The sequence below is a fragment of the Eulemur rufifrons genome, chromosome 15, assembly GCF_041146395.1.
Source record: "Eulemur rufifrons isolate Redbay chromosome 15, OSU_ERuf_1, whole genome shotgun sequence".
Classification (NCBI taxonomy): domain Eukaryota; kingdom Metazoa; phylum Chordata; class Mammalia; order Primates; family Lemuridae; genus Eulemur; species Eulemur rufifrons.
The window spans coordinates 33,274,571-33,298,792 of NC_090997.1; the positions used below are offsets into that span (position 1 = coordinate 33,274,571).

At 36.3% G+C, this 24,222-nt stretch overlaps 1 protein-coding gene across 1 annotated transcript in view; it reads left to right on the forward strand.

The window, feature by feature from the left end:
• RIMS1 (regulating synaptic membrane exocytosis 1) overlaps positions 1-24,222 on the forward strand; it is a 467,111-nt gene that overhangs the window by 58,359 nt on the left and 384,530 nt on the right. Inside the window, exon 2 of the mRNA XM_069488784.1 lies at positions 23,761-23,841. Coding sequence (XP_069344885.1) covers positions 23,761-23,841 — 81 coding nt within the window. The remainder of the gene's footprint in view (positions 1-23,760; positions 23,842-24,222) is intronic.

Sequence of the window (24,222 nt, forward strand, 5' to 3'; positions counted from 1 at the left end):
ACTAGTACCTAGTACACTAATCTCCACAAAATAATCTTTCACTAAATGCTTGTTAAAGAATTATAAGTGAATATATTCAAGATGGATAATTGAATGTATTCAAGATACTATAGTAAATAATGGTATTCACTTTCTAAGGCATCAATTAAAAGCAATATTATAGGCAAGTAGTCACAATTTTTATTTTTTATACATCATAGGTTAAAAATGTCCACTTAGTTCATTTATTCAGCAACTATCAAATAGGCCTTATATGTATTACTAAAACCTGAGAATATCAAGTGATCTAATCGTTAGTGATGTTATTAAGGTATTTCTGGTTTTCCTTCTGAGCACTTGCTGGGATTATACTTCTCCGCTTTCTTAGATTAGGCATGGCCATGCAACTTGCTTTGGTCAACAAAATGTGAAGAAAAGTGACATTTAATACTTCTGAGTATAAGCACTTAGGAGCCAGTGGTCAGTTTGCTACTTTTCCCTCCACTTACCCTGGGCATTCTTGATGATATTAATGGTAGAGCCTTCTGGAATAAGAACAATGTGGAGCACAGCCCCTGCATACACAATATGAACCTGTAGAATAAGTAGGAAATAAACCTTTGGTATTTAAACCACTAAGATTTAGGAGCTACTTGTCATATAGCATACATTAGCTGAATTTGAATGGTACAGCAAGATAAGGGAGATTAGGTTTTGGCTTTCAGGGATTTCTTAGTTTACCGAAGGAGCTAGTCTTAAAACCAAATTATTATAAAACAACCTAGTAAGTGCCAGCTAGAGATGTCAGAGGCCACAGGAACACAGAAAACAAAACTTCTATGTGAGTTAGAGAAGGAGTCAAGAAGAAGTAACACTAGAATCTGGCCTCAAAGAAAATTTAAAGTATATGCTGGTGGAAAAGATTTAGATAAGCATTCCAAGATGAGGAACAGAATGAGGCATGGCAAGTTTACAGAATGACAAAAAGCCCTGAGTTTGGGGACACATATTTATGCTGACTGCAACAGCCACTGGATCAGATCCAGAGCTCTTTAGCACAGCACGGTGAAGTGGTGGGAGCACAGCTTCTGGAGCAAGACAGCCTGGATTGAACCCTGACTTGGTAGCTGTCTTGTCTTGGGCATGCCACATAGCTTCCTAATACTCAGTTCCCCCTCTCTAAACTGGACAATAAGACCCACCACATAAAGATGCTGCAAAGATTAAATGACATATTTTTGATGCTCTGACAAAGTGCTTGACATGAATGTACAAAAGATGAGTTTTATGATTATTCCTAGTAATATTATACAGGCCATAATAATTTCATTGATGGAGATGAGGATAGGTTGGGCAGTAGGTATGCGCAGAGCTAATCTAGAGCAGTAGGTAGGAAAGAACACTACAGGCTGAAGTGACCTGGGAACTCCTCGGGGCTGTCAGAACAGGGTTACTCTGGGGATGTGTAAAGATTCTGGAATGCTGACCTTGCCAAATCATATTCCCTTATGTTTTTAGTTTTTATGCATTAGGGAGAATCTAAGTTTACTCATCAAACCTATAAATAGGCCGGGCGCGGTGGCTCACGCCTGTAATCCTAGCACTCTGGGAGGCCGAGGTGGGCGGATCGTTTGAGCTCAGGAGTTCGAGACCAGCCTGAGCAAGAGCGAGACCCCATCTCTACTAAAAATAGAAAGAAATTATACGGACAGCTAAAAATATATATAGAAAAAATTAGCTGGGCATGGTGGTGCATGCCTGTAGTCCCAGCTACTCGGGAGGCTGAGACAGGAGGATCACTTGAGCTCAGGAGTTTGAGGTTGCTGTGAGCTAGGCTAATGCCACGGCACTCACTCTAGCCTGGGCAACAGAGTGAGACTCTGTCTCAAAAAAAAAAAAAAAAAAAAAAAAAAAAAGGCCGGGCGCGGTGGCTCACGCCTGTAATCCTAGCACTCTGGGAGGCCGAGGTGGGCGGATCGTTTGAGCTCAGGAGTTCGAGACCAGCCTGAGCAAGAGCGAGACCCCATCTCTACTAAAAAATAGAAAGAAATTATATGGACAGCTAAAAATATATATAGAAAAAATTAGCCGGGCATGGTGGTGCATGCCTGTAGTCCCAGCTACTCGGGAGGCTGAGGCAGGAGGATCGCTTGAGCTCAGGAGTTTGAGGTTGCTGTGAGCTAGGCTGACGCCACGGCACTCACTCTAGCCTGGGCAACAGAGTGAGACTCTGTCTCAAAAAAAAAAAAAAAAAAAAAAACCTATAAATAGAGTGAGGACATAAGCTAATTCAGGCCTGCAAAGTAGAGGCAAGGGGCAATTAGCAGGGCTCCAAGTACACCCATCATATGTAAGGGCTGCCTTGTCCCTGGTGATTAGACAAGCATTTCAAACTCTGCTGAATACATTTATATAGTATGAGAATTTGTCCAAGTGCTTATGGGTGTATTTTTATGCCTCTCAACGCAATATCTTAATGCATTCAAGGTATATATGGAATAGGAATGAGAAATGCATATGACTTGCAACTTTGGTCTCAGTACCCTGTATTAGGATGTACGTTTCTTTGGGAACATCACCTCCTAGGTCCCTGGGTATGGGTATAATAAGTTAACAAGAAAGTCCTTTAAGCTATATAATTATCTTCTCTTCTTTCTCCAAAATACAGGAGAAAAAAGAATAAGAGAGAACAACTGTGTGCTCTGTTCGCCATATATCATTACATATATTTTTGTAAGCAACTACCAGTTGTTTCCTACACACTGCAGTGGGCTTTGGAATCAGACAGCCTCAGAAAACATTTCAAATTTGTCACTTGTTTTTTGGGCCACTTAGCTTCTCTAAGCTTCAGAGTTTTGTTTCGTTTTGTTTTTTATCTGAAAATGAGGACAATAAGTATACCCTTCCCACAGAAATCCAGGAAGAATGAAATGAGCTAGGCAAATTCATAATCTCCATAAATGTTAAACTACCTTAACTCAAATGGCTATGAATTTTCAAGTCATCATGTGGTATTACATACAGAGATTAATTATATGGTTTCCATATAACAGTTAAGGACAAAGTAACTGGAATTCTCTTACACTGGCTGGCAGGAATGTAAAATGGTATAGCCGCTTTGAAGAACAGTTTGATAGTTTCTTATAAAATTAACATACGCTTGACATATGACCTAACAGTTCCACTCCTAGGTGTTTACCCAGGAAAAATGAAAATATATACCTTAGCGAAGATCTATCCTCAATATGCTTAAGAGTCTTAGTCATAATAGGCCAAAACTTGACACAATAAAGTGGCCATTATCTGGTAAATGAGTAAACAAGTCACGATGCATACATAAGATGGAGCACTACTCAGCAATAAAAAGGTACCAACTACTGATACATGCAACAGTACATATAAAGCTCAAAAAATTATGCTAAGTGAAAAAAGTCAGACACAAAAAACTACATCTTTCATGATTCCATTTATTTGACATTCCACAAGGGGCAACATTTTAGAGAGAAAGACATCAGTGATTGTCATGGTTGGTCTAGTGAGGAAAGGGGGGGACTGACTATAAGGAGACATGAGACAATGTTTCTGAGTGATAGAAATGTTCTATATTTTGCCTATAGTGGTCGTTCCAGGACTATATACACATATCAAAGCACATCTAACTGTACACTATTAAATGGGTGAATTTTATTGCATATAGATTATATTTTAATTTTTAAAAAATGAGCTAAGGAAGCAGTTATAATAGGAACCTCTAAGTAGGAGGAACACCAGATACTAGTCAAGAATTGCAACCCAGAAAATAATTCAAGAAAGAAGAACCAAGAGCTTGGATATTGAATATTTAGCTTCTCTAACAGTAGAGCCTCAGACAGTTGAGCCTATCATTAGGACAGTGTAGTAAGTCAAAATATGAATTGAAAAAACAACAACTTTTTAGAAAACCTATGGTTGCAAGGTCATTAGAATAATTTTGGAAGTCCCTTCCACAATTTTTGTATGTGTGTTTGAGAACTAAGATTTGTCCAAATATTTCAAGATGTACTTTTAAAATAACTTGCTATCTAAGCTCCCCTCCAGAAATATTTTTTCCTACTAAAACAACTTCTACTTTTACAGCTTGTTTTTAAGTACTATAGTCTGATGTATTTTTATTCAAAGTGAGGAAATAACATGATTTCCTCTTAAAATTAAAAAAAGAAAACTCAAAAGGAAGAATGCCTGAAGCATGCCTTTTTGTGCATGCTTGTCTTTCATGTTTACGTATTTTATTGGGCTGTCTTTACAAGAAAACCAGCATTCTAAGATAAGATAACATTTAGAATGAGGAATCATTCTGTAAGTAGCTGTAAAACTCAGCACTTAAATTCTTTCTTAAAATCAGCGTGATAAAATCAAATACACTATTGATTAGTTGACTATGGTAAGATTGGAAGATGTGAGAAATCAAAATAAGCACACATGAAGGTTAAGATGCTGTTGTTATACTTTCCTCATCTGTGAGGGACTGTTTAGATTGTTTCCTTGGGTGGATTGATAATATGATGAATGGAGACCTTTATCCTTAATTTTTTTTCTACCTAAGTCCTATTAATATATCGGCTTCAGCTTGGTTAGCTCTTTATTAAAGGAGGTTTTGTTTTGTTTTGTTTTTCTTGCTGTCAGAACCACCTGGTGCTGACAACATCACCATCACTGTATTAGTAATAATGAGGACATTCATTCAACTACATTCTTGCACTCAACAAACAATTTTGGAGTGACTCTATTTCCAATGTAATATTTCAAGTGGAGTAAAAGACTACTTTTAAAAAACAATATTGTACAATTTCATAATGTTTGAGTGTCTTCAATACATTTTATGCACAGTGGTTCATCTGCTACTAAAAACCTTCCCAGATATAGTCCAGAAATATGTTTTTATGCCCACTGCATTTGACAATAATGAGGTACAGAAAGTTGTTTACCTAAAATTTTCTACTCAGGCAGGTACTAAACCAAATGTCAAACTCAAGTCTTCTGACTCCTTGACCTACTGTTCTACCACATTGTCTTTATAAGACAATATTCTTGCTCCCTAGTAAGATGAAAATTGGGCAATTAGATTTGGCTGTGTGGTTGTCCTGCTTTCTGCACCCAGGTCTTGTGGGAGGAGATCAGATGGAGTGTTAGAAGATGGGTCCATATTGGTGGCCTTGTTACAGCTCCATCATAGGCAGTCATGACCTGACTTGGGATGTGTAATGTACAATGTTTTTTTTTTTTTTTTTTTTTTTTTTGAGACAGAGTCTCACTCTGTTGCCCAGGCTAGAGTGAGTGCCGTGGCGTCAGCCTAGCTCACAGCAACCTCAAACTCCTGAGCTCAAGCGATCCTCCTGTCTCAGCCTCCCGAGTAGCTGGGACTACAGGCATGCACCACCATGCCCAGCTAATTTTTTCTATATATATTTTTAGCTGTCCATATAATTTCTTTCTATTTTTAGTAGAGATGGGGTCTCGCTCTTGCTCAGGCTGGTCTCGAACTCCTGAGCTCAAATGATCCGCCCACCTCGGCCTCCCAGAGTGCTAGGATTACAGGCGTGAGCCACCGCGCCCGGCCTGTAATGTATAATGTTACACACCGTTCTGTGGAGTTGGTGGGAAACCTACAGGGATGATTTATGAAGCTTCAGGAAAAGCCTTGCGAATCTACAGTTTTTCTCCCATTGTGCCCCTGTCCCTCCACCCCATGCCAAAATTCTCTGTGACTCTGTCCTTTGGGTGAATGTATTAAAGGACTCTGTTAAATATAGTCATTATCCATGTTGAAAAAAGTTTCAGTACATTTATTTATTTATTCAACAAATATATATTGAGTATTTATTATATGGCAGACAGTTTTCTAGGAAATAGAGATACAGCAATGAATAAAACTAAGTCCTAGCCTTCACAGAGATTTTGATCATTCTCATTGATATTATTATGAATTCACTTCTGCTAAAGTCAGGGAACCTTTTAGGACCTTGAGAATCCATATTGAGTGAGGTACGTAGTTGATGGGGGAAAATGGTGTCCTATCTTCAGAGAATAAGGATAGGTGCTTACTAGGGAATACTTGGAAAACTGGAACTTGGGCATCATAAGAACATACCAGGCAGTTTGAACCTGCTACAGTGGGAGGAAAGATCTATTTTGAAACTGTATACATAGATATCCCCCACAGCACTAAGCAGTGATTCTGGAGAGAGGAGAAATCAGCCATATAAATCTTAGGGCATGGTGTTTTTTTCTCAAGTGTCTGTGGGATGGCTGAAGCCTTCCCGTTGATCTCAGTGGGGCTTCCTCATGCTCCTTCAGGTTGGCTGGGTGGAAGTGACCCACACTAGACTTGGCAGGACTTTGGCTTCAAGCTGTAGGATGGGTTCAGATTTGCAACTTGTGTCTCAGGTTTGTCTCATAATAACAGCAGTTCAAGAGGGAAAACTTCAGTTCAGGAGCACATATCAAGCCCTTTCTTGTGTCACATTTGCTTATATCCCATTGTCCAAGGCAAGTCATAAGGGCAAGCCCCAAATCACAGGGTGGGAAGTAAATAAACTTTGGCTACCATGAGGCTAAAACAAACGGCATAGGCATAACTAAACCTGATAACAAAGAAGTGGGCCAGGAGGGAGGGAATGAAAAAGGGTGAATATTTTCGAACAATAATTTAATCAGCCACAGAGAAGAAAAGAACATTAAGGGTAGAGAAGTAGATCCACTGATGTAAATTGTCTGTGAAAGCATGTTAGCATTCTGACTTACTTCTCATTATTTTTTCCCATTATTTCATACTCTCCCATTACTACTGTACTTTTTCCTTTCAGAATTAGTTTCTTTCCTAAATACAAAAACATACTTACCTCCTAGGATAAATGAACATTGAAATAGCTTAATTCAGTGACTTCCAGCTAACTCTCCAGGACTCTCAAGTGGATTAGGGCTGAGTCGTCAATGAAGAGGAAAGCCAAAGCAAACGCCCCTGCTCTTCTGCTGAGACCACTGCGGCAGCTCTAACAGGGATTCGAAAATTACAGCTCTGAGACTATCTTCATGCTCCTCCCCACTGAACAGACTGAAGTTATAGTAGTGTTGCTTTTTACAATAGTGCTTTTACAGTTTTAAACTGTTTATGCTGGAGAAGAGGTAGATTAAAGAGGTTTAGAATATAGTGGTGGGCAGTTTCCATTCATTTATATAATTTTTAAACTAATAGGATTAGATATGACTTTCATGATTTTTTGTATTTTTCAGTATGTTTCTAATAAAAATAATCTTTAAAATCTTTTGCTATGAGGTGTTGCTCTTAGAAATTGCAACAAATGTTCAGGATTTCTTAGAAAATAAATGTCATTTGCCTCGTAAGATATATGGTATAAGACATATTTTGTGTTCTACATATAATATAGAGTCTTTCAAAATATCAATTCTAGGATTTTCCCAACAATAAATGCTTGTACAATTCTTTTTTTTTTTTTTTTTTTTTCTGAGACAGTTTCTGTTGCCTGGGCTAGAGTGCCGTGGCTCACAGCAACCTCACACTCCTGGGCTCAAGTGATCCTCCTGCCTCAGCCTCCCAAGTAGCTGGAACTACAGGAATGCACCACCATGCCTGGCTAATTTTTTCTATATTTTTAGTTTTCCATCTGATTTCTTTCTATTTTAGTAGAGATGGGTGTCGCTCTTGCTCAGGCTGGCCTAGAACTCCTGAACTCAAGCGATCCTCCTACCTCGGCCTCCTAGAGTGCTAGGATTACAGGCGTGAGCCACCACGCCCAGCCTAATTCTTAAGTAATATTTTCTGAGGAATACTGGATGCAAATTTACCTTTTAAATAATCTACATATAATTCATAACGGGTAATGCTTTTTTTAATTTTTTATTTTATTTATTTATTTATTTCAAATGCTTTTTAACATTATACCATGGTTTGTCCTTTTCCTGAACTCTACTTTCAAAGCGCCTTTAAGATTTTCATGTATATGTAATAATACATTTTGCGGAAAAATCTTCCTACATAAAACAATTTCTTAGCTTTAACTATATTTACACTTATCCTTCTTTTTTATTTTTTTAACTTCAAAATACTAAGGGGGTACAAATATTTAGGTTACATGGATCATTTTTGTAATGCTTGAGTCCTGGCTATATAGGTGTGCCTGTCACCCAAATAGTGTTCATAGTACCCATTAGATTGGTTTACTCCCCTCCCCTTTTCCCTCCTCCCCCCTGGTTGCTTTCCACTGAGTTTTACTTCCCTCTGTGCATGTGTGCTCATTGGTTAGTTCCAATTTAATAGCGAGTACCTGTGGTGTTTGGTTTTCCATTATTGCAACACTTCACTTGGGAGAATGGTCTCCAGTTCCATCCAGATTGTGGCAGAAGCTATTAATTCATCTTTCTTATGGCTGAGTATTACTCCATGGTGTATATATACCACATTTTATTAATCCTTCTGATTGTAACACCGTATAAAGGAGTGAAGTGTTTGTTTTGAAAAAGTGTATTAGTTGTTTGGCTTACATAGTTGTTTATTGGAATAATTGCTTTTCAAAGCATATTAAATTATATCCTACTTGCATGAAAGATGACATATCCTTAAACTATAAGAATCTTGACTTCTTTTTTTGTGCTATCAATAATTTTTGTTCTTTTATTTTTTACTTTTTTATTGAGTTATAATTCACATACAACAAAATGTACAAATCTGAACTGCTCAGTCTGATGAATGTCAATAATAGCATATACCTGTGTTACCACAGCTCAAAACAACATATAAAACATTCCATTACAACCCCCCAACACCCAACACACACAAATCTACACCCTCCACCCAGAAGCAACCACTTTCTGATTCTTGTCATCATTGATTCCTTTTTGCTTCTTCTTGGTCTTTATAAAAATTGAATTATACAGTAAGAACTGCTGTGTTTGGCTTCTTTGTTCAAAAGATATTTAAAATTCATCCATATCATTGCATGTATCAGGAATACATCTTATTGTATGACTATATTTGTGATTCTTTCAATTAGTTCTTCTATTGATAAACAGCTGGGTTTTTACCAGTTTTAGGCTATGATGAATAAGGCTATAGTGAACATTCTTGTACAGATTATAAATAGACCTATGTTTTTATTTCTCTTGGGTAAATACCTAGGAATCAATTTCTGAGTCATAGTATAGGTTGCTTTTTATTCTTGATTTATAAGAATTCTTTATATATTCTGGATACAAGTACTATATATGTAATGTGTGCAGATGTACACATGTATCTATCTGTATGTAACACACGTGTAAGATATATAATGCAAATATTTCCTGTCTGTGGTTGCATATTTATAATTTTAGGATTGTCTTTGGGGGAAATTTTAAAAATTTTGATGAAGTTCAATATTTAAATTTTTACTGTTAGTGAGGGATCAGTAATTTTTTACTTAGTGTCAAAATTAAAATAAATAAGAGGTAAGGGGGTCATTTTAGGTTACATAGCAGTAAAATTATGAGTGATCTAAATAGATGAAGGCAGTGTCACATTTATCTTTTCTTGCCAATGTGCTATATTTTGGGTTAATTTACTATTTAATTTTATATATAAGAGAAAAAATAGAAATTTTTCAATAAGATAATTATGTAGTTTTAGGGACAGTATTTCACTACAGGTTCTCTACATGCAAAAGAAGATATACAGTTATTTGCCTGAAAAATGCATATATGAAATGTGTATATGAATAGTAGAAATGTTGAGTTCGTAATATTTCCATTTACTGTTAGCATGACAGATGTCTATTACTGCAGTGATTACATTTTTATTCCCACACATCTAGTTTAGGAATTGCAAGGAAGTACATTAGAATCTGCTATGCCTCTTTAGTTGTTTTTCTTATAATTTATGTAAGTACATTGTTTACTATCACATAGTGATCTCATGGAGACAAAGATAGAGTGGTGATTACCAGGAGCTAGGAAGGGTCAGGGGGAGGGGGAATGAAGAGAGGTTGGTTAACACATATAAATATACCATTGGATAGAAGGAATAAGTTCTAGTGTTTGATAGCACATTAGGATAACTATAGCTAAGAATTTATTGTGTATTTCTAAATAGCTAGATGAGAAGATTTGGAGTGTTCCCAACACAAAGAAATGACAAATATGGGAAGTAATGAATATCTCAGTTACCCTGATTTGATCATTACACATTGTATCATGTATCAAAACATCTCATGTACTCCATAAGTATATACAACTATTATATCTCAGCAAAAAAGAAAACCTGTATAAAAAAACAAACAAAAACTTTGGGGTTTACACAAAGAATTGTTAGTCTAGGCAAAAATTTGATTCTTTGGTGAGTTTATATTGAATGCTTAGACATTAAAGAATTTTTTAAATTTATTATGTATGTCATCTCTCTCCGTAATTAATAATGGAGAAAAGTATGTACTCTAAAACTACATTGTCTTCCTTTGAAGGCAAACTTTCTGAGAGTTGGGTGAAATATTTATTCAGTGGACCAAAATATGAGGCAGTTGCGTATATTTAGGTAAACATGATAATACTTGAAGACCAAGATGGTGGTTAATTGAAAATATTCCCTACTTTTATAGCATCATTTGGGATAACTTACTTAGCACTGATTATATACCCTGGAGAAAGCATATTTCTCATAGCAATTATGAAGTGTCACCTCATTGTTTCCCAAAATGAATGCTATTCCTTAGAAAATGCTATTAATATATATTATATTTGTTTTAGAGGATTTGACCATGAAATCATTTTGTTTATATGTGATAACACTTATTTAATTCCTATGGAATGTTTCCATGACATTCTTTCAGAAATGCCATTAGTAATTTTGTGTAACATTTCTACTTCAGCAAGATACCATCGTCATCATAATTATCATTTATTAATATATCTACTAGGTGCCGGAGTATGCTATGTAAAGTAGATTAGAATTCCCAAACTTTAAAAAAATGGAGTATTTAATTTTTTCTTGTAAAATATAAGAACTTTTAATCTTGTTAGGTTTCAAGCTCTTTCCTTCTATGATTTCATTTTGCTTCTCTTGAAAAGATTTCACATAAAACATAAGTATAATAGAAATTGAAATTTATGGCTAAAAAAATTGAGATTATGAACATTCTTACTATGTCAACAGAGTTGTTGTAATAAACTTTAAGCTTTGTTCTGAGCTTCCTTGGATCCCTGACCAAAACATGTCATGATAAATATTTGTAATAGAAGAGGAATAACATCTTTCTTGGTGCTAAATTTTGAAAAAAAAATTGATACAAAGTTTTATAGAAAGGAATCAAACTGATGTAATAGTGACCTCACTACTATTTTACAGTAATGGCAGAAGCCAACTCCATACAGCTTTTTCTTGTATCGACCTGTCATAAAAGCTGAGGGCACAACATTAAAATGCAGTTCAGGGAAAGCTATTTTATGAGGGATTATGATAATGTGGTCCAGGTTATGGAGACTTCCTGTGGTTTAGCTTTCTCTAAGGAAGGGACTCATATCTAGTGAAGTGATTGAATGGCTCATTCTTCATCAACACCTGCCTAAATACATTAGAATCACCCGGTGGCAGGGGGTGGAAAAGGGAGCTAATAATATAAAAATTCCTGAGCCTAAACTCAGGCTCTGTAGATTTGGACTGGGACTCAAGGAAGTCTTCTCTTTAAAAACCTCCTTAGATGATTCTGATGTGTGACTGGGTTTGGAAGCCAGTTTCCCTTGAATTTCACTTCTGTCAGTGGGCCTTTTTATATGACCTGGCTATTAGTTACAAAACTTGAGTTTGCTTCCTTCTTGTGGAACTGGAGTGAAAAAATTGTGCAAGAAAAGGAGTCAACTTTTAAGGGAGTTATTAACCAAAAGAAATTCAAGTAGGGTTGTTAGGTTTCTGGAATACATGCCTAGTGAGAGATAGTTATATACTGGTGACAGAGAGAAGTGAAAAGAGGATAAAGGGTTCCCGACCACCAAATTCAAATATATGCAGAGATGTTCTTTTTATAAAGGCAGCAAACTTATTCTATACAGCTTTTCAGGGGCAGAATTATAGAATTGATGTGTGCAAGTTACATAGAGGCAGATTTCAGTAACTACTTATAAAAGAATATTTCAATAGTCAGAAATCTTTAACAATAGAATTAGCTATCTCAAGGCTAGTGGATTCTCTGTTGCTTTAGGTTTGCCTACAGTAGCAGCATGATGTTATTAAGTTAATGGCTTTGAAAGAAGGATGAAAAACTTTAGTCTTAGAGTTTGAAAACCTCTAATGTTTTTCTATATACATGGATCGATAAATAAGTTTATTCAAAGCAAATTTCAGGACTAGGTGGACTCTGGAAGTGATACTGAAGAACAAGGTGAACACTAGATATACATAGTAATAAAAGTGAAATTATTTTTGACCGTAGAAAACACTAAATGATATGACAGTATACATGCATATTAACAGTATAATAGACTAGAATTTTACTCTACAAAATGAATATAGTTTAAATTTAACATTTTAGGGAGAAAAGAGTCTTTATTATGTTATTCATTCTAGATTCATACTCTTGATCTTGTTTTTACCTGTATTTGAAGATAATTAATTTGTAATTAAAAATTAATTTAAGCAACTTCAAGGAAATAAAATGGTATAGTAATAAGAATTCAGCTTGTGAATCTAATAACATGGCAACTTATACATAACAGGGCTTTGTAAATGCTGTCAGGTGGTTGCTATTTAACCTGCCTACCAAATGGAATTGTTGTGAGGATCAAATGATTTAATGCATATAAAGAACTTAAGAGAGTCCCTAGCATATCATAAGTGTTCAATAAATGTTAGTTATTATTATTGCTACTATTTTGATGAGAAGACTGACTTGTTTTCAGTTTGTGATCATAGCATTTGGCATGGTACATGGCACAGAACAGGTATCCTGTAAGTATTTGTTCATTGATTACACTCAACCACTATGTAATGATTCATAAAGATCTCATAATCATCAGGGCGTCCCAGTGGGGCTCTGGAACACACCACCATTTCATGTCCTATTTCCAAAGTAGACATTTCTTGAACTTTTTCCCAGTAGTTGGGCTGCTGCTATTAAACAAAGTCATGCCCATATAAGGAGCTATGTTTTTAGAAGAGGCTGGTGAAGGATTAATGAGAGTACTTAGCCTGGAAGCCTTCCTGGAGTTCAGTACACATTTGAGTTGAGTTTTGAAAGGGCTAAAATATTAAAGAAGAGAGAGAAGGAGGCAAAGAATTTGAAGTAACAAAGATGGATATGGAAGGGAGATTAAAGTGACAAAATGATGTTCTGAAAATGTGAAGTAGATTTACCTAGCTTGGAAAATGTTAGAAATTAAGAGGAAGAATTAGTGAATGAGGAAAATGTATGGTTAAAATACCTTGGCACTAGATAGCTGTGTGTGCATTTGTTATGGTAGGAAATGTGAGGCCCTTTTGTAGGATCTGTGAATTGGAGAGAATGATGCTTGAGGAAGACACTCAAGCAGTCCATTCAAGAAAGAAAATAAATTTGTAAGTAGTAGGTATTAATAAGAAAGGGCAATTTCAAGAGATCTTCCAAAGGACTAGCCAGAGTACTCAGTGATTTTTTGGCCATTAGAGAGAGTGAAAGATTATAGTGTTATCAAAGTGGTAGTATCAGTGATGGGGAGATTTAATTGACTACTGTGTAGAATTTGGGAGGTGTTTAAGTTTGAGAGGAGAAAAACTATTGAGTTGAGTGTTTAGTCTGTTCAGGCTGTTGTTAGGGAATTTTTAGGTAGATATTGATTTAAAGCATGATAGATAATGGAAGGTGAATGGAATTGAATTATCTGGAATGGACAATTCAGGAACCATCATCCCAGGTGAGGGCCACAGGAATGACAGTCCTGTTAGGTTAAGGGGGAAAGCAGAGTGCTTAAAACATGGGCACCTTTGTGAGTGAGGAGTGAGAAATCCAATTCACTGGATTACCTTTCCAAATGTTATACCATTAATCCATGTTTTCCAAAGTATCTATTTATATTTTCATCTGTTTGGATGAGGATGAAAGAAGTTATTTACAAGATTTATTTTCTTTTCTCATTCTAAATAGAAAAGATATTAAGACAAAGTAGCAATCATATTCAAATATTAAAGTTGCCATAGAATTGTCAAATTGATTTGTTTTCATTCTTTTGTCATATTTTAAGTAAAAGAGGCATTGTGGCCTCTTGACAAAATAAAGAAATGTTCATTTGCCATTGAAAAATGAATAGCGTATATTTCTCACCTGGCACTTTAATGTTTTCACATAATAGTTCATGTCAAACACATTTTCATATCTGATTGGCTCCAGTTTGTCTCTAACTTTCTAGGCAGGTGAATCAGCTGAAAAAGTAGTCACAATTAATTGAAAGCAAAGCCTGAAATACTTCATTAATGCTTTTCCAAGTTTCATTTTCCCATTTTATTTTATCTATTTAATATCCACTTAAATCCCACCAAGGAACCATTATGGACCTCTCAGCAGATATTTATTTAGCTATCTGGCTCCCAAATGAGGGAAGAGAATGAATGCTTTGTGCAGAAAAGGCATACTTAGATACATAGAACTACCCTAAAATCATTATTCAAAGAGCTGTGGTTTTGTGATACAAATAAAAAGTAGAAAACTAGTTAGTTGTAAAACAGTGCTGGCGTTTATCTTTACAAATACCATCCATTTCCCCCTGTACTACCAAATTTCATTTTTCACCCTGAGCATTTAGACTATAGACAGTCATTATCTGACAACTATCTCATACTCTTGTACAACATTGAAATGTAGCAAGGGGATGTGAAGTAAAGGCTAGTGCTTACAACTTGAAGTATCCAATTACTAATATAATTGTGTGGCTCTTGCCACAACTTGAGTGAAATGAAATAATTTATTTGCTCAAAACAAAATACTTCACTGGTATCATGTGATCTTGAAATGATGAGCTGTATTTCTAAGAAGAAACTGTGGTATCTCAAAACTAAATTTTGTAACTTGTGTAGCATTATCAGTTTTTTACCTCACAAAGCACCAGGCACAATCTATGACATGTGACCAGATGACAAGACTAAAGGCATGTGGGATTCAGAACACAGTTCCAGGCTCATTGTAGGTGCTCAGTAATTTTAGTATTATTAACTGTTATTTTCCTATTTTGTTGTTGTTTGGTTTTCATATCTAAATAGGTTTACATTTCTTGACATTCATCTTGTTTTGCTGAATTGCTTTTATTCAAGTTAATTAAGACCATTTTTAGTTATATGCCTTTCTTTGAGACTGTTAATATTCCCATTGAAGTTGGCATTATTGCCTACTAAACAGCCTCCCACATCTCACTCATTCAAGTCAGTGATTGTTTCTTAGATGGAGAGCCCACACTCAGCCTGCCCTGGGACAGAGCTAGCAGTTTAGACCAGTGGGCTGTAGGGCACCTAAATTAGCTGTGAGGGGTGTTGAAAGTCTTTATTGATAGAAATGGAAGTATTGAGGTCTATGAACAATTTTGTCTTTAAGATAACTTATGTTAGTTCCAAGACTATTCCTGTCCTATCCTGTAATACTGTCATTCTGACTTTTAGATCAACATTCTTTCTTTAGTGCAAAATAAAATGGCTAGGACTTTTGTTTATTTAACTGGAGCCCATGGTGATATGTTTCACACAGAAGCACAGTCATAGGTGCCAAAGGAACAAAACAAGCTGAATCCACTGATGCAGACTATATTTCCTACCTTACTAGAGAAAATTAGATGTCCTTTTAGTTTTTCTGATGTTCTCCGTTATGACTGTGGATTGTCATTCCCAAGGGAGTTTTCTTTTTTTAAAACAAAACCTCACTCTAAATCTAAAAGACTAAGTTTCTGAGCAGGCTTCAGACACATTTACTTAAATAATCAAATACGCATGGGTTATTGAGAAAGAGAAAGAGTTAACTAGAGTTAGAAGCCTGCAGAGTCTGCCCTGGGGCGCTTACTGATTGCAAGCTGGGCCCTCAAGGAGAAGTGAAAAGAAGTCCCTTCTCTTATTTGCACCCAACAAGCAAAAGAAGAAACTGCCAACTCCTTTCTGCTTTTAAGCTGTGGCAAACCCACTCCCTAGTGCAAATATAACTATTAATATTAGTGGATGATAGTCAGGAGAAGAAGGCTCCCTCAGATATTCCGCCCCCCACACCTCTGGCACAGGTAGGGGTAGGGAAGAAGGAGTGAGCCAAAGGTGCTGCCTCTAGGAGCTGAGTTCGAGATATGAGGAGAGGTGGACAGATGATTTTCATTCTCCTAAACCCTTCCAAAATGAATTTCGTGAAGCATTTATCCTGGAATAATCTTTTTGGGAGAAAATGGGGATGGCAAAATTATGGTCAAATGAAAGGTGACATTTGGAGAAATAATCCCCTCCCTGTTTATCTCATGTCAGCCCTCTCTATCCAGTCTTCTACCCTCCCCTTCCTTTCCTTTAACTCTCCTCCCCTTCCCCTCCTTTCCTTCCTCCTCCTCTCCTCTCTTATCTGTAGCTTTAACTTCTGCCTTTCCCATGGGTAAATACTCACCAAGAATTGTGCCCAAATGTATGAAAAAGACCATCTATCCTTCATCTCTCCTTCTTTCTCAGCTCAGCTTTTGTCTACATTTGCATCAATTCTCTACATTCTCTATCTTCATTTTCACATCACCTTTTTTCTCATCAACCCACTGCACTTTCACTGGAGCTCCATCCATTGTTCTTTTGGAGAGTTTAAAACATGGTTTCAGACCTCTTTTCATGCCTCCCTCTGCTGCATTGGCTAGTGCTTCCTCCTCTGGAAAATTCCTTACTTCTTACTCCATAGGTGTTGGGGGTTTTATGTTTGTTTGCTTTTTTCCCCCCACTTATGGATGAAATGAATAGGGTTCTCCATTGAAGGTTTAGCACAGGAAATTCCTAGTACTCTAGGTTTTTCTAAAGTTGTGTTGGATTTGCAGGCAGCACGTGGCTTTTGGAGAATGAGTGCAGGTTAGTAAGTGGAAAATGTAAATGAGAGAGTGTGTAGGGAATGATAGCAGACATAAATCCATAGGTAAGTATATTATTTCAAGAATTGGGGAATGGAGAAAGAAATTGATTGTGTTAACACAAAATAGTAGTGTAGATAAAAAGAGGCTAATTGAACATGTTGCCAAAATGTTGAAAACAATATTAGAGTCTTGTAGAATCAACCCTATTAGCATTCTGGACACCGAACAGATGATAAACAGGGAGGTTTCAATGATTCAAGAGAAGACCAAGGATTTGACTTCTTACCTATTATTTTCTTATCAGTCTTTGAAAAATTTGTTTTTCCGAAATTTAAAATCTCTCATTAATCTCTGTAGTGCATCTTTGCCTTGTTATCACCTTTATTTTAGAATCCTAGCCTTTTTGTCTTGTTTTGTGAATAACTTCCTGGTCTCTTTAGGGGAAGGTCAGTGGTCCTCATCACTCATTGTGCAAAATGGCGGGCTGGTGTCTCTTTTCTTATAATTGGGAATTTACTTTGCCTTTCATGCCTTTTTTAAAATAAAAATTACTCTGATGTAGCTTCTAAGGGTTCCCTGAATGCACATTGGTGCTATAACAGGCCCTGATGATTTGTGATTAATACATCTAGCTATTCAAAATACTAACATTCGCTTTTCCCTTCTGTTGTAGGATTTTCCCTGTTCCATCTTCATCTTATGAGTAACAATTATCATAGTCATTTATTCACTGTTAGAGTGACATGAATATGTAATTTTTTTATACAACATGAGTTTTAAAATATTATTTTCCAGCTTTTCGTTTTAGAATTTGTGAATGGAAATGAGATTACTTTTGAAGACCTCCCCTGAAAAATATATTTGAAGAGAGATTTGTATCAATTGCACTCTCTGTCTCACAAGTGAATCTTTTATCTTTTCAGCTTTCTTTATTCTTTCTACGTAGACCCTTTCTCTATATACCAGTTAACTGGTCTTGCATTTCACATTCTGTAGTATTCCAGTATTCTATTGGTCTTAAGGTCACTCTACATTTCTAGTTTAGCCAACTCAATATTTTGTTATCACTATTGTTCTGCTGTTATATTTGGAGAATACGATCTGGCGATAGTAGAATAATGTTTAAAGAACACTGAATTCTGTGGAATTGTTTGAATATTTTCAATACTATACCTATATCATGAAATCAATGGTATTGAAACATACCTGAGGATACTGGACTCTGTAACTTTATGATTGGTTTTTATCAGTTTCCATTCATCTTTTAAGCACTAAAGTCAGAGGTCTACATGGAATAGTGGAAAGGACATTATATTTAATGCCACACTGACCTTGATTCAAATCCCGGCTTCTTATAGTATCAACATTTGCCATTTGTCATTGGAAAAATGATTTAACCTCTTAGGTCCACAGTTTCTTCAACTGCCAAATGGGACAGTCATCTCCCCTTGTAGGGTGGTGTGAAGATTAAATGAATTATGCTTTGTATATTTTGGTACATGATAGGTGTTAAGTAAATAAATAGAAGTTCTTATTTTCCTATCCTGTTTAGAAAAATCAGAAAAAAAAGGGATTAATTTTTTCTCTTTACTGTTAAGAAATTTTCTCTGATATAATTACTTTAAAGTTTTATTTGATAAAATATTAGTATACCAAATGTTAAATAGTATCTCATAGGCTCAAAGCAGTAATTGACATTAAAAAGTCCTTTCCACTGAGTGAATCATATGCAATTAAATACCCTTTTATTGTTCAGAGAGAGAATGAATCTTAGTCAAATCATGTGAAAGCAAATTTAATGATTATTCAAGTCATAAAATTTGGTCATAATTTAATTTACAGTTTATAAAAGTTTTACCTAGAATTTATTTTTAAATCACTGTGTTTTAACATGTTAAATTAGTTATTTGAGCTTGAAACCTAGTTTTTTTAGCTCTTTTTATCATGTTTATTCATTCAACAAACATGTAGTGAGTGGCTATTATATGTAAGGCTCTTGGCATATGTCAGTGAACCAAACAGGCAAAGATTTTTGCTTTTTAGAAGCTCGTATTTCAGCAGTGGGAGACAATAAATTTCAGTAAACAGTAGGGCAAGGTAAAGGGTGCATGGAAATATGTGGTTGTGGCAAAGGGGAGCAGATTGTAGGAGTAAGTCGAATAATCAGGGTAGCAACCATCAAAAACTGACATCTGAGCTAAGACTTGAAAGAGATAAGGGGTTTAGTCTTACCAACATCAAGGAAGCATATTCCGGACAGAAGGGAAGGTTGGCGTAAAGACCCCAAGGCAAGAAGGGGCTTGAGGCAGTAAGTAGGAGATAAGTTCTTAGAGTCACAGAAGTCCAGATGATTCCCTAAGGACTCTAGCATTTCATTGTGAGTACAGTGCGGAAACATTGCAGGATCTTGAGCAGAGAGGTGTCAAGATCTGATTTATCTTTCTAAAGAGTCATTCTGGCTGTTGTGTTCAGAAAAGACCCCAGGAGCGGGGCAAAGATAAATGCTGGGCAACCCGTTAAAAGTCTACAGTGAGAATTCAAGTAAAAGACAGTATTGGCTCAGAACAGAGTGGCAATAGTGGAGTTGAGAAATGGTCAAATTTTGCACATATTTAGAAAATACAGCACATCTGGTAGTTGGATTCAGGGTGTAAGAGAAAAATAGGGATCAATTCTCAAATTCTCCAGGTTTTGGCCTGAACAGCTGGAGAAATATATTTACAATCAACCAAGATGGAGATGGCTACCGAAGGATCAAGTTTTGGGGAAAAACACAAAGAGTTCCATTTTGGAAATGTTGATTTTGAGAGGTCTATTACTTATTCAAGTGAAAATATTGTGGAGTCAGTTAGATGGCTGACTCTGGAGTTAAGAAGAAAGGATCCGACTGGAGATAGGCATTTTGCATATATTTTGGGTACTCTGTGGCTAATGCCATGTTAAAGAAGGGCGTGAAGCACTGAACGGGGGGTTTAGTAGGCCAGGTGGCCACTACAGAGCCCCTGAAGTCTCTTCTTGTCTGTTTTTCCCTGTTTGTGTGTGCTTTTAATTGGTGATCAGCAAATCAGAAGATTGTATATTTGAAAAACGTCTCATTTTCTCAAATTTGTATCATTTTAACTGCCCCTAAGATATTTTAGGACCAATGTGGGCTAGTACAATAACACTTGGGAAGCAGGTACAAATACACTTATTTCCCCAGCACTGTTTGAATGTAATTGTCTCCATTGATGATAGGAAAATTCAAAATCCCTAAGATTGAGAACAGAATTGTAAACATGCCATAATCTACTACTTGGCAGCTTACTGCACAGTACCTAGTTTCCTGCATTAGTCACGAAAGATAAAACCATTTAAAGCACAAATTCAGATACATTTTCATAAAACAGTGTGTTTTCTTGGGAGGGGGATTGAGGGTAGTGATTGCAGGCACCAAAATGGAAAGTCAAAATAGAGAAAGTAATTATGTAAATTGTGTTTCTTGAAGGCACTTAGAATTTTTAATTCACATACTCTAAGTATCTGAAAGCACATTTCGTTCCTGTTTTGAGAGATGAAAGCCTTGCCATAGCCTCATCTGCAGGCTTGTGGCAATGTGAGTTTCTCCCGTGTGTACGTGCACTGAAGAGTAGAAGTGGCTGAGTGGGCAGTTGGCAACCATTCATCGCATTGATTGCAGTCATTCATAAAACCCAGCAGCGCGGAGGGCGGAGTCAGGACGAGCATTCCCCTGAGGTGGTTGCAGAATGTCTTATTTGCATAAATCTTCGGTGATACTTGAGTGAAGAGTGAGTGTTCACATGCGGTTAGAGGACTGTAAGAGTCCATGTCTGATAAATCCCTGAGTAATTAAAGACATTGCAGAGAATAAGAGGTCAAGCCCTTTGAACTCCTAGTTCCTCAATCTTCGTGCTAATTCTGGGAAGTGAGCATTGTGACAGCTTTTGTGGTCTCCTTTTGCGTGGCGGAAGTAGTGAATCATCTAGAGACAGATCTTTAAGAGCTGCAACATACTGAAATATGATTGTTGTGTTTCTTAAAGTATGAAGGGTTTATATTATTGCAGTAAGTCTAATGCATGGAAGATAATGGAAATTGCCCGGGTTAAACAATTTCCATACATTAGAACTGACAAAACTATTAAGGTTTTATCCCTCGAAACTGTAATGCAGTTTAATTATAATTTTAAAGAAATGAGAATCCACACAGGCTAACAAAAATCCTGTGACTGTATTATATTTTTAATGTGTCTTATTCTGAGTGTAGGGTAATTTCTTCCTTTTCTTTCTTATATCTAGGAGAAATTTCAGCTAAAAAATCAAATTAGGAAATGTAGGAATATATATTACTATGGCTTAGAGTCCTCCAAAATTAATGGAATAATTAGCAATCTGAAACAAATATTTATAGTTTTTCCTTCTTAAAATGCAGATTTGATAGCAAGCTACATCACTGTAGATCTGAATATTCGTCTTGTGTCAGGATATAGGTTACTATGGAAAATGTTTTGTTTTCCTGTTTTGTTCACTACATTTAAATTAATTCTAAATATGTTGTTTTTGAAGATTAATGTATTTATTTCTATTATTCAATAAAATTTTAAAGTTCAGATATTCAAATGAAGTTTTTAATCACAAAGATTCTATAGCATGTGTAGATAGACCCAGTATGCCAACTATTGAAATTTTAAAACAAAACCACTAGGTACTTGAGACTAAACAAGAGTTTTCTTACAAAGACATGACCTCTTAGTCAGAAAAAAAAAGTTTTGCTTAGAAGCCTACCCTTACTCTAGGCTTTTGTTAGAAGAATAGTCACTTCAATGCATATTAAAAAAAAAAAACAAAAACTCTAAGTGGTAGATTTCTTTTATTTCAAAGCTTTGTATAAATACCTAAGACTTGAGGAGGGGAAAAGAGGAATCAAGATTTCTCATAGATATAATTCTTCAAAAATTTTTCTAAGTTGGTGATATTTCAGAAATTGTCACAAACCAATGCATGTAGATTAAACATGCTGCGTATGCTATTTTTAGTTGAGTGAGAATTGCTAAAGATTTTCCAGTGCTGTGAAATTTAACTTGCTGGACATCATACCTTGTGTAAGTTAAATTAAAATTTCAGAGCTCAGAAATCCTGGTATATTACTTCTCCCTAATGACTGCCTTCCAAAATGTTCTCATAAAGCTGGTGCACAATCATCTTCCCACAGGAAGCCAGAACAAGAACACAAGGCTTTGTAGTTTCTGTGGATGTTTTTTACCATGAACCTGCAGCCTCAAGGCCACATGTGGCCCTCCATATCCCCAAATGCAGCCCTTCAACCAAACCTAAACTACACAGAACAAATCCATTTACTAAAAGGATTTGTTCTGTGAAATTTGGATTCAGTCAAAAGGCCACACTCAAAGATCCAGAAGGCCACATGTGGTCCCAAGGCCACTGATTCCCCACCCCTGGATCAGCTCTTGACAAACATCACTTTTTTTTTTTTTTTTACTTTATCTCAGGTGGAAGGTGTGTTGGGGCTTTGAAATGGCACCATTTTCTTTTCTTGTTACGCTACATATAGATTTTGAAGTCTTACTTGACCTTGTTTGGAATGAGCAGAGTGTGCGTGTGTGTGTGCACGTTTCTGTGCCGTTGTGTCCACGTTTTCCTGTATCATTTCTTTCAGAAGTGGAGAATTTTGCCATGCAGCTTTAAGCTCTGGGAAAACAGTTTATCTACCACTGCCTCACCAGTGATCCACTTCTGGAATAACATGAATGGCCTTAAATTTGAGCAGTGTAGTTGAATCTCCATGAAACCTCTTAAGAACCAGATTCATATTTGAAGGGTTCTGAGTCCTAAGGGGTATTTCCACTGAGCAAAGTCTAAGATGTGGAGTCTCAGTTTTATAACCAATGCTTCCCTATTCAAAGCTGTGTTTGTTTTACACCTTTTGAGGGGAAGGAATATCTGAGCCATCCAAGTACAGCCTCGGATGGAAGTGTTTTCTGATTTCTGCCAATGAATCTCTCCAAAGCTCTGTAAGCCCTGTTTACATGAAAGCAAGAATATCTCTTCCTGCTGCCCTTTGGAGCTTTGTTATATTGTGTACTCTGTGTTTATTATGATGGAGGACTTAAGGCACAAAGACATTTTACTGTTTTTTCACATTTTAGAAGTGTCTTCTCTACTTATTTTACACACATGCTCATTTTATATGTGAGCATTTCCTTCCATCTTTTCCTCTTCTCTTAGTATGAAGGGAATTTGAACAAGGGGGATGTCTTGAGGCCTCTCAGATTTTTTTGCATAAACAGAAAGACCTGTGTGGTGATTAATGGTGTAAAACAAAAGTCCTTATCTTTTAGTTAAATAGCCAGCACCACAGAAAATCCTGCTCAATTTTTAACATATCAATGCAACAGCTGTTTCTATTTTTAATCTTTCAGATGTCTTCATATGGTGAGGCCAAAGCTTTCAGGAGCTTTTCTCATAGGAGAATCATTTTATTGATGCTAAAAGAAAGACTAGGACAGATTTGATGTGGGTATAACTGAGTTTCTGGAATCCTGAGTCAAAGATTTCCAACTCTAGGGGCTTTGCCAGGGCCCCAAGGTTAATATTGAAGGGGCTCGCAAAGACTTTCCTTTAAATTGTGATTTCAGTACCGTGTTTAATTTCCAGGTGTGTTCTACCCTTTTTATAATTAATAGTGCATTGTACTGTCTATCATGCGCCCCAGGTGTGTTGTCAGGGACATGGCGAAGCCTGCCGTCTGCAAAACACCAAGAAATGCTGAAAACCAGCCCCACCAACCTGCACCGTGAGTATGGCATTGGTTTTATTGACTGAAAATGTCGTCTCTTAGCACAGATCACTGGTTACAGATTTATTAATTCACATTGCATGTGGGAGTAAATACTCTGACTACTCTTGTGTATGTGTAATAAAAAGGCTACTATTGAATTATGTAAAATTATGTGGAAACATGATCTCTGGATTAAGAATCTTTGTTAAGCAATGTTTCCAGTACCATATTGAAAGGAATAAACTAATTAGAGGAAAGGGACACATTTTTAGGACTCAAGTGACAGCAATTCTGTTTTTCATTTTGTTTTTGGATTTGGAATGTATATGGACTGGAACATAAGACTGTAGAGAAGTAGGAAGGCAAGGTACACCCAGGGTGCTGAGTGGGGGCTGG